This window comes from Cervus elaphus, chromosome 33, assembly GCF_910594005.1.
Source record: "Cervus elaphus chromosome 33, mCerEla1.1, whole genome shotgun sequence".
Taxonomy (NCBI): Eukaryota; Metazoa; Chordata; class Mammalia; order Artiodactyla; family Cervidae; genus Cervus; species Cervus elaphus.
Genome location: NC_057847.1, coordinates 22,000,815 through 22,012,127, shown reverse-complemented (window position 1 = coordinate 22,012,127; position 11,313 = coordinate 22,000,815). Strand labels below are relative to the sequence as shown.

Genomic DNA, 11,313 nt, shown 5'->3' with positions numbered 1-11,313 from the left:
TGCACGGCCGCGCTCCTTGGCGGCCCCGCCCACCGGCTGGCCGGGCTACTCGGCGCCGGGTCCCGCCCTCTCTCCTAACCCGGGTTTCCTCGGCTGCAGCCGGTGCTCAGCCTTCGGCCCACCGACTCGGGGAGACCGCAGTTCTGTGTCCTTAAAAGGAGGCCATTCCCTGCTCAAAAAGAGGCTTGTCGCCGGGCAGGCAAGCTTCAGAGTCTGTGAGGCCTGAAGCTCAACCTTTTTTTTTTTTTTGGCCAGGTTACGGGGACGGGGAAGAGGAGGGGTACGTCACGTTAAGAAAATAATTTCAAAATTCCAAATGCAGAATTGCTGGAGAATGGCCTCCCCGGGCCTGGGCCCGAAGCCTAAGACTTGCAGTATATCCGCTCCTGAGGGCTCGGGTGGGTCCTCTTGTCCTGGAGCCCAGCGTTTAGATGCTCCCGGAGACCCGCGCCTCTCACCCAGGATGGGCTTCATTGTCTTCCAGGCTTTTGTCGCCTGGTGAGTGCTGGGCCAGCGGATCCCAGCAAGGCACGTTAGGAGTAAACGAAGGCTTTTCTGTGGAACCGCTCCTAATTAATGCTGTTTCTGAACACCTATGTTGGTTGTGATGGCATTTGCCTGGGATGTACCACCTTTGTTGGGGATCAGACAGCGACATTAAGTGTCCTATGGCTTCTAGGGGTTTTGCTTGCCACGTGCAGAAATGACTTCTTGTGTCTTCTCGTTTCTGGAGATTGCCTTGCACAATTCTATTCACACGAAGCGACATTATTAGAAACTTTTTGTTTGTTACTCTGGAGCCCTGGATACTAGAGATCAAATGAAAAAAATTATCCGGAATCTAATCAAGCTGATTGAGGCTTGAATTAAGCCTGTTTTTATCTTCCTCCACCTCCCCCTTGTATAGATGTTAGTGTATCAATTGCTTTTCATTGATATACTTTAATGAATATGTTTAAGTACCACATAGCCACTATTTCAGAATGTTAACATCCACGTAGCTATGGCAGTACATTATTTCAGCACTCAGATTTGCTTATAAATTTATTTTTAGCCATAAAATTCCTTAAAAACAAGCCTAAACTCTATATTGCTCTCATTAAATGTTGAGTAACTGGGATAATAATGGTGAAACAAAAAGAAAATAAATGCAGCAGGACTCTATTTCAAAGAGATATTATGTAGTAGCTTAAGATAAGAAACCCCTAAGTCAGAGTTGATGCAGTTACATGTAAATATGTTTCATTTAGTATTTTATAAAGTTCTGCATGCAATTGTTTCCTTATATTCTGTGAATTTATTTTTATATTAATCACTTGGTTTTGTAAACATACAAGGAAAATGAATGAAATGTTCCAAGAATACACTGGACTATAACAGAGAAACAATACTCTTCTGTCGCCAATATTGGCATGATGGATTTGTGAAGGACTTCCCTTTGGACTAGGTCCACTGTAGATGGTGTCCAGGGCTAATGTTAGTGGCTAAGTTGTATTGTTCCCCAAAGGGCCATTTGCTTCCTTCGAACCTGGCAAACCACTATCAACTGCGATCCTCCCCAAGGACATTGGTGATGTCTGAAGATGACTAGTTTTCTGTGGATATTTTAGGATTATAGATGCAATTCCAAGTTGACTTGCTTTTAGTGTGTTATTCTACACTGTTAATCTATAATTCATTGCCTGAGCATACCAGGGAGGCAGTGTTGTGAATTGTATCGTGGTAAGCTACTTGCTGAGACCACGCTTTGTATTTTTTACATGTACAATTATATTTAAAATCAGGCAAGGCTTAGTTTTAGGCCTGATTTTCTTTGAAAATATGGATTTGTTGTCTGAGGGTTGCAGTGGATGACATTTTGATTTAGTATTAATATGTTTGCTGCTGCTACCAAGAGCTTTGTCAAACAAGTTGGAGATGGAGGGAGATTAGTTCCTGTTCCAAGCCTCAGTGAGGCTGACAAATACCAACCTCTAAGTCTGGTGGTCAAAAAGAAGCGATGTTTTCTGTTTCCTAGATATAAATTTACCTCAACACCTTTTACACTGAAAGATATTCTTCTAGGAGACAGAGAAATTTCAGCTGGTAAGTTTCAATGTTTGTTTGGGCGTGATTACTCATTCACGTATATTATTTGTAATCTAAATGTAGGTTGTCTGTGCTACTTACATTGGTAATATTTACACATTTTCATTGATGAAAACAACTTTTATTACTGTAGCAGTAATAATGTTAACAATGCTTAATGTTTGTATAGTATCAAATCTCTTATTGATTGAATAATTTCAAATGTATTTTATAAGTTTATTGTATAATTTAATTTTAGTTATTTTATAAGTTGTTTTAATCAGATCAGTTTAGAATATGGCATAATAATATATTTCTTCATTTATAAAATGGGGCTGTTATTCAGCCTTACCTATCTCACATAGTTAAATGAGATTAAATTAATTTGCATTTATTTTTTAATTCTCTTATGGTTGGTAAGCTTAAATGTATTAACAGGCTAGTTTAGAAATTAAATTGACATTTTGTCAAACTTTTCTTATAAACAGTTGTTTTTCTTTCTACTAATCATTGGATCTTGATGCTTAAGTGTTCTGTTGGCTGAAAGAAAATTTGAGTTCGTTTAAAGTATTCTGGATATTTATTTCTCTTGTCAAATTAATTGAATTGCTCTTTTTCATCTTGATTTGAGATGGTACCATTCTCAACAATTGGGTAATCAAGTTTTAAATGATAAATTAATGTATTACTCTATATTTACATTAGATGAATTCAAGACATTTAAAATATTGATTTCTTTTTTTAAAGGTATTTCATCTTATCAGCTACTGAATTATGAAGATGAATCAGACGTTTCACTATATGGAAGACGAGGCAACCATATTGTGAATGACGTTGGGATTAATGTTACTGGATCAGATTCCATTGCAGTAAAAGCTTCATTTGGTGTAGTAACCAAACATGAAGTGGAAGTATCAACATTACTCAAGGAAATTACTACACGGTCAGTATAATAATCCTTAATATATTTCCATGTTTTCTTTAAACATTTTAATTATATAAACTTCATTACAAAGTGTTTAAAACATTCCAGTTATATTTTACTAGAGTAATTTGTTTGACTTATTTGAAATACTACAAATTAGTCATATACTCAAACTTTGGATAAGTGTAGATATCCAGAATCATTTGTTTTAAACAAAATTTAATTGTTCTGCAAGATCGCTTTGGCTCTGCACACATTTGCTAAATTATAAGATTACAAGACTTCAAGAATCTGCTTGCAACAAATACCCTAAAAGTTTCCTCCAACAGACTCCTCTAGTACACATGTTTTAATGAAATAGGAGAGGCAGATTATTGAATTTCTTTTGAGCATACTTTCTGATTTGTATTAGGACTGCCTTGATTTACTTTTAATTAAGGTGGATCATGAATAGTAACACATTATAAGCAGAATTTACTTGATTATACATAGTTAGATGATACAGATTCTTGTGAATGTCTGTCTTCTTGATTTTAGAAAAATTAATTTTGACCACAGTTTGATACGTCAGTCAAGGAGCAGCAGAAAGGCAATATTGTGTGTGGTCATGGAAAGCATCCGAACCACACGGCAGTGCTCACTGTCTGTGCACGCTGGAATTCGTGGGGAAGCCATGAGGGTAAACCATTAGACTCATTGGATTTCTCTTACTCAAAAGCTGCAATGGGAATTTAAGTATTCAAGAGCCTTGTGTATTTTGTCAAATGTTGAAATTAAAGAGCTGCAATTGTATATAGGATTTTGCACGCTAATGGCTTTGTTTTAGCATATGAAGAAAGAAATCCAAGAAAATTTGAATTATAAACATGTAAAATAGTATAAAAAAATACTAATACTTGTGAAATAATGTGTACAATGGAGTCCCTCAGAGTACTGTTTAAATGCTGTTTTAAGAATACAGACTGAGTGTGTTTATTGAACTCTTCGATTTTATTTTTAAGTGATAGAGTTTATACTTGAATTTTAAAAGCTGAGTTTATATTTTTATTGATTTTTCTAAAATAACATTGTCAATGGCCAAACATGCTTCATTCAGTGTTAAGTCCTTTAAAAAAATCTTGAAAAGTTATTGGTGTTTAATTTTTAGCTCAGTTATGACATTATTTGTCATTGCCATTCGCCTAATAATGACACATAATGATGATTTGTTTTATTAAAATGAATTATTAGAAAGATAGACTACATTGATAATCTTTTCAAGTCTTTGCAAATGAAGTGGCTACATTTAAGTGCCCACCAAATTGTTTAATATTGGATCATTTTGGGGGCATGAACTGAATGAAAAACATTTACTTAATTGTTGGTGATTGCTTTGGAAAGCTGCTGAAAGCTCTGGGGGCTTTGGAACAGTGGACACAGTAGGCTAAAAACAAATGTAGGCCTTAAAGGCAGTGGATTTGCAGTTGAAAGGAAAAGGTTCCTATGACCCAAAGCATCACCCTTGTGGTAGCCCTAGTCATTGACTTGGGTACAAAGTAAATGAGAAAGTAACAAGTATTTCCTAATATAGATCAGGAGTCCCCATTGGACCGTTTATTTGAACCTCTGCTATAAACAGTTGAATTCAAGTAGGATAGTTCTTTACTTGGAGGGGCGGAAGAGTTTGTTTGTTTTTGGTAGGATTGTAGGGAATGTTTTGTTTCTCCAAAAATATATCCTTTACATGTTATACTCCTTAACAATGTTGTTTAATTTATTTAATATAGTTTCATTTTATGGATGAACAGAATCCCAAGGGAAGGGACAAAGCTATTGTTTTTCCAGCACATACAACCATAGCTTTCAGTGTTTTTGAACTCTTCATTTACTTGGATGGTGCCTTTGGTGAGTGAATGATTTACGTGAAACACTGAAATTATTATAGTGAGAATCTCTGTCTCTGTCTCTCCCTGAGTGTCTAGTGATGAAGATCTGTCAGCACTGTCAATATCACGCTTGGGTGAAATGACTGGGAAAGACCCAACAGTCCCTTCTTCCTACCATAACCTCATCCTTGTTTCTTGGAAAAAGCTGTAGACTTCCCAACACCCCACTTCCAGTTATAGTTGAGAGCTAGAATGCAATCCACTGGCAAAGTATTTTCTTGACTAACATGGGAAAATAAAAAATAACCTTCTAATAGGTAGTTTTTGGGCTTCCCAGGTGGCATTAGTGGTAAAGAACCTGCCCGCCAATGCAGGAGACATTAAGAGACACGGGTTTGATCCCTGAGTCAGGAAGATCCCCTGGAGGTGGGCATGGCCACCCACTCCAGTATTCTGGCCTGGAGAGTACCATGGACGGAGGAGCCTGGCAGGCCACAGTCCATGAGGTTGCAGAGAGTCTAACACAACTGAAGTGATTTAGAACTGGCGCAGGTAGTTATTGAAGATGGCAAATAGAGGAGGTATACACAGTAGGGTGCCACAAAGTGTCAGGGCACCCAAGCTAGCATAAGACAACCTTTCTTCAGGTTTTCCTTTCATAGACCCAGCTCTCCTGACCCTGGACTACCTAAAACCTTAAAGGTACAAATACTTCCCTAGAACCGTCATCTTATATAATACTGCAGTTCAGGTCACTTTAAATTTCTACATTGCATCAAGTTTTAATTTTAGGAGACCAGTCAGCTCAAGTCTAGGTATAACCCAAGGATTAGGCAAGGGAGCCCCTTAGCCATGGCCATTTATAAACATTTTTGTTGGTTTTTTATTTCCTTTAAACTTTTTATTTTGTATTGGAGTATAGCTGATTAACAATGTTTCGATAGTTTCAGGTGGACAGCAAAAGGACACAGCCATACATATGAGTGTATCCATTCTCCCCCAAACTTCCCTCCCATCCTGTCTGTCACATGACATTGACAAGTGTTCCCTGTGCTATGCGGGAGGATCTTGTTGGTAATTCGTTCTAAATATAGCAGAGTATACATGTCCATCCCAGACTGTCTTAACTATCCTTCCTTCCGTTCTTCCCCACCCCTCCCCTGGCAACCATAAGTCCGTATAAACATTTTTAGACCTGTTTTTGTTTTTGCAGTTCTGTTGTAAGAGAGAATGAGTTAAACAAAACAAAACATGTTAAGTAAATTTTGTTTGGGACACTAAAGGGTATAGGTTTTCACAATTATATTGATCATTGAGTATAAACTGATACAACTGATAGTGTCCATCAGAATTTAAAATTACACATATTTTAGTCTTATTTAAACTTTTAGGAATTTATCCTACACATATACTTACACATATGTGAAATGACGTGTATAAAGATAGTTTGTAATAGTAGAAGATGGGAAATAACCTTAAGATGGAGGGACTGAAACAAAAAATTAAAAATCTTAATGTCTAAGATTTACAAAACTAAAAGAGTTTAGAAGAAATTCAAGTAAACTTTCAAATGATGTTTTGCAAGTTTGTAGCAATTCTACTTCTGCAGCAGCATGGTGGGGTATCCAAGCACACTGTATTGAAGTTTAAAATTGCACTGAGTCTTTTGGAACACCTATTTCATTACCTGCTTATTAATTCCTAGATTACCATGTTGGCTGGAACTATGAAAATATCCTTTAATACAGATGTTTAACATAGAGGTAAATCATCAGAAAATGAAAGCACCGTTAGAATTAATAAGAAATGCAGCACGGACCCAATAGAAGCAGATAATAACATACTTGCTCTGTTTATGACCCCAGACATGCTAATATGCTAATAAGTAATGCTTGCAAAGAATTGGAATGACACGTGTTTTTCAGCAGCTTTTTGGTTTAAATTGATTGCCAATAATGACAGTGATATAGTAGGAAGAATCCTTCAAAACCTAACAATGCTATAGCAGTCTGTTCCTAAGTATAAATTTCACATGTGTGTACGTATATCTGTAGGATAAATTGCTAGAAGTCTAAATAAGACTAAAATATATGTAATTTTAAATTCTGATGGATGTATCAATTCTATCAGTTTATACTTCTAATGATCAGTATAATTGTAAAAACCTGTACCCTCTAGTTAAATAAGGTACATCCACACAGAATACTGTGAAGCTGTTAAGAATTAGCACTAAAGATACTACTGACAGGGAATAATCTCTATGATATTTTAAAGAGATGTATATTTATTAATCTTGGAACCTAAAATATTATATATGTACGTACTTACATACATATTTACATAGCCTTTATGCCTGTGAAATACATGGAGTATTTCTATAAGTACACACAACAGTAGTTACCCCTGGGGTATAAAGCTGAAGCTGGGGTCAGTGAAGAGACTTATTTATCATTGTATCCTCTTTTTGTACTCTTTGAATTTTGTACCATGTAAATGCTACCTTTTCTAAAAATATGTGAAATTTAACTTAAAAAATAAAATGAATGGCATGTGCCAGAATTCAACCACAATTAAAACTCCCAATAAAATATGAGTTGTTCAGGTTATAACTTAACATCTTCTAAAAATTTTTTTATAGACCTTTGTGTCACTTCAGTGTCAAAAGGAGGATTTGAAAGGGAGGAAACGGCAACATTTGCACTGCTCTACAGATTGAGAAATCTACTATTTGAGAGAAGTATGTCCATTGAAGATTTTGTTCCTTCTCAGATTAACACTTGAGGTTCTCTTTATTAATCTTGTCTTTAAGAATTTAAATTTAAAAGCCAAATTGCATGACTGATTGTTTAGATTTACACATAGTTATAAATGCAGTCTGGCTATACATTTTTTTATTTAACTTTTAACACATGTCTGTTTTTATCCTTTTAGATAGAAGAGTGATGGATGCCATTTCTCGTTCACAGCTTTACTTAGATGATCTTTTTTCTGACTATTATGACAAACCTCTCAGCATGAGTGATATTTCACTCAAAGAAGGTACTCACATCCGTGTTAACTTACTTAATCACAACATTCCAAAAGGACCTTGCATACTCTGTGGAATGGGGAACTTTAAAAGGGAGACTGTTTATGGGTGTTTTCAGTGCTCTGTTGATGGGCAGAAGTACGTGCGACTTCATGCAGTTCCTTGTTTTGATATTTGGCACAAGAGAATGAAATAAAATGGAAAACAAATGTACCTTGCTGGTGTTTTGGGTGCAACTGTGCCACACACCTTTCCAAAATTATCTTGGTTCACTTTGATGAATTGTAGCAAATTAAAGAGGGAGAGGAATGAGAAATTAATCTGTCTGGGCATCATTTTTCCCATTTATAACATGGAGATGATAGTGTCTACCTCAGAAATTGTCATGAAGATTAATAATATTGTTTATATCAGAAAGGCTTATATTTAAAATTCAGAATATAGACATTCCTTTATAAAATCTGCCAGTTGAATCTACTTGGAACTTAGTCTACCATTTTACATACAAACTTTCGAGATATGTTTTATTTTTAATCGACTTTTAATTCAATATTTGAGGATGACAGGAATGCACAAGTGGCAACCTTTTGATGCTTTAACTATTTCCCTAGGTCTGGTAAAATGAGAAAAATGTGTTAATAATTTAATGTAATCCTAAATGTTTAATTGTGGTATCAAATTAAAAGCACACCGAGCTCAGTGTGGGGTTTTGTGTACATAGTTAAGTGTGACTGATCGTAGTAATGGGCTGCCATTCAATGATGTGGGTATATATGTGCACACCAGCTTTGTCTTTATAAGAACTCAGTACTGTCATTTTAAAGTTAAGGCAGCTGGGACACATTTACTTCTCTTCTTTGAAAGTGTTTGAAACATTTAACATACTTTGTTCTCAGAGACCTTTTTCATCTACTCTGTAAGACGTGAAATTTTTTCATATACAAACCTAAATAATTGGCTCAGCTGGTAAAGAATCCACCTGCAATGAGGGAGATTTGGGTTTGATCCCTGAGTTGGGAAGATCCCCTGGAGAAGGGAAAAGTTACCCACTCCAGTATTCTGGCCTGGAGAATTTCATGGACTGTATAGTCTGTGGGGTCGCAAAGAGTCGGACACAACTGAGTGACTTGCATATGCACTTACTTGCATTATTAAAATAATTACAGAAGTACTGTTAAAATTCCAGAACTCAAAGTATATAGTACAGCAGTCAGTACTAGGCATATGCCAATGAAGGTGTTAGGCAATTGTGTAAATATGAAATATTTACTTGTTTACTGTATGTATGTAGAAGGGTTAAAATTTATTTAAACATGAATAGTTTTCAAGTAAATTTCCATTTTCATATGACATCATCTATGATTTTTCAAAACATAAGTTTAAAAGTACTTGGTATGAAAACAATGGGATAGAAAGGTGGGAATTAGAAACAGTATCAGGAGAATTTCCAGTATAGCTTTCATGACATTTCTGTTTTGCAGAGTATATAATTCAGGTGCAAATATGAGTATACTGATCAAAAAAGGCTCTAGTGACTTCTTTTATATGGATATAGACATGGGGACAGTTTCTAAACCAAAGTATAATATTGTGTTATCAACTTAAGTTTACTACTGAGCAGGTTTTTCTGAGGAAAGTAAAGTGATGAAAGTTGAAGACTGAGTTAAGTGAGGAGGAGGTATAAAACTGGGTTATGGGAATGAAGAAATATTGGGAGACAGGAAAAGATAGTAAATGTTTTTATTTTATGAAGTGTCTAGCTCTGTACTACACATATGTGATATTCACTAACCTAGTGAGATTTGTATTGCCCTTATGCTTTTTTTTTTGATGTGGAATATTTTTAAAGTCTATATTGAATTTGTTACAATATTGTTGCTGTTTTATGTTTTGGTTTTTTGACCAGGAAGCACGTGGGATCTTAGGTCCTCAACCAAGGATCGAACCCCCACACTCTCCATTGGAAGGCAAAATTCTAACCACTGAATGGCCAGGAAAGTCCCCTTATACTTTTAAATTATAGGATTTCTAGCAGTATATATAAAGAGGTTAAAAGATAATCAATAAACAATGGTTTGGAAAGAGTAAGTTTCATAAAATGGAAGAAACTGTTTTAAACTTACTTGTTTTGAATAGAGCTATTTACTACCTAAGCACACTTTTCTATGGGCTTCACTGGTGTCTCAGATGGTAAAGAGTCTGCCTGCAATGCGGGACACCTGGGTTTGATCCCTGGGTCAGGAAGATTCCCTGGAGAAGGAAATGGAAACCCACTCCAGTATTCTTGCCTGGAGAATTCCATGGACAGGGGAGCCTGGTGGGCTACACCTCATGGGGTCACAAAGAGTTGGACACAACTGAGTGACTAACACACATACACACACGATTTTCTATATATACCGTAGGCAAATCTGACCTGATCCAATAAATATGTGTCCTTTCTTGGGTACCAGCATGATCTTCTACAGCATCTCTTACCTCTTATTCTCAACATGTTGGACCACAATGATTTGACGATGACACAAAATTGCCATGGCACTTTATATCCTCATGTATCCTCATGTGTAAAATAAGTTCTACACATCTATCAGAAATTTGATGGCATACGTTTATACTGTTTGCACATGGTTAATACTAAGAACACTGTGAAATGAAATGACATAGGATAGAAATACCCAGAGAAAGGGAGACTTAAGAAATGCCATAGCATCAATTAAAAACTATGAAGACAAAAAGTTAGGGATGGTAGATATAAAGGCCTACAAAAAGGAAGAGGTGTAGCACATTCGTAATGATGTCTGAGGGCGTGCGCATGTCAGAGCAGCACGGACTTTATGACGCATGCTCTAAGACAGAGGCACAAAGCCTTTGGTCTCATCATGTCTCTTTCAAACATTAGCCACTGGAACAGATACCCAAGGCCGGAAGCTTGCACCATAAAGTACAGACACTGTGTTGAGGCTCTCTGTGGGACATATTATTACAACTAATACTTTTCTACATGCACACTAAAGGAAGATTCCTCAGTCATATGACTTTATTTTTGGCTGTGCCATGTGAAATGTGAACCCATTTCCCCTGTAGTGGAAGCTCAGAGTTTTAACCACTGGTCTACCAGGGAAGTCTGGTAGATTTTTATATCTTACTGTCTGTAATGCTATGAAATGTATAAAACAAGTGAAATGTTAATTCTTGGGTTTCTATTAAATATGTTTAAAATATGGGGTCCTTTAAATATTAAAAATTGGGTATTTACATATCTATACATGCTGTGATGGTTAGAGTTGGGAAGAACTTACAGATTATGACATAAGTGTCTTCCTATAACTTGAAGGGGAAAAAATTGCCTAATAGGATACAGAGGTCGATTTCATGGTACTGCAATTCATGTTAACAGAATAAAGCAATAGGAAACACAATCATGCCTA

General features: G+C 36.1%; 1 protein-coding gene across 4 annotated transcripts; it reads left to right on the top strand.

Annotated features, from left to right (window-relative positions):
* The first annotated feature begins 144 nt into the window (after positions 1–144).
* On the top strand, positions 145–8,572 carry PJVK (pejvakin). Of its 4 annotated transcripts, none has more exons than XM_043894582.1 (7): positions 145–215; positions 2,018–2,085; positions 2,815–3,010; positions 3,530–3,671; positions 4,759–4,876; positions 7,496–7,594; positions 7,789–8,211. In XM_043894582.1, exons 4-7 carry the CDS (start codon positions 3,600–3,602, stop codon positions 8,079–8,081), a joined length of 582 nt encoding a protein of 193 aa, XP_043750517.1. In that variant the 5' UTR covers positions 145–215; positions 2,018–2,085; positions 2,815–3,010; positions 3,530–3,599; the 3' UTR covers positions 8,082–8,211. The 4 variants fall into 4 exon arrangements, with proteins under 4 accessions (XP_043750517.1, XP_043750516.1, XP_043750513.1 ...); XM_043894581.1 differs by having other exon boundaries at positions 178–280; XM_043894578.1 differs by lacking the exon at positions 145–215 and having other exon boundaries at positions 298–2,085; positions 7,789–8,572.
* Positions 8,573–11,313: the final 2,741 nt, after the last annotated feature.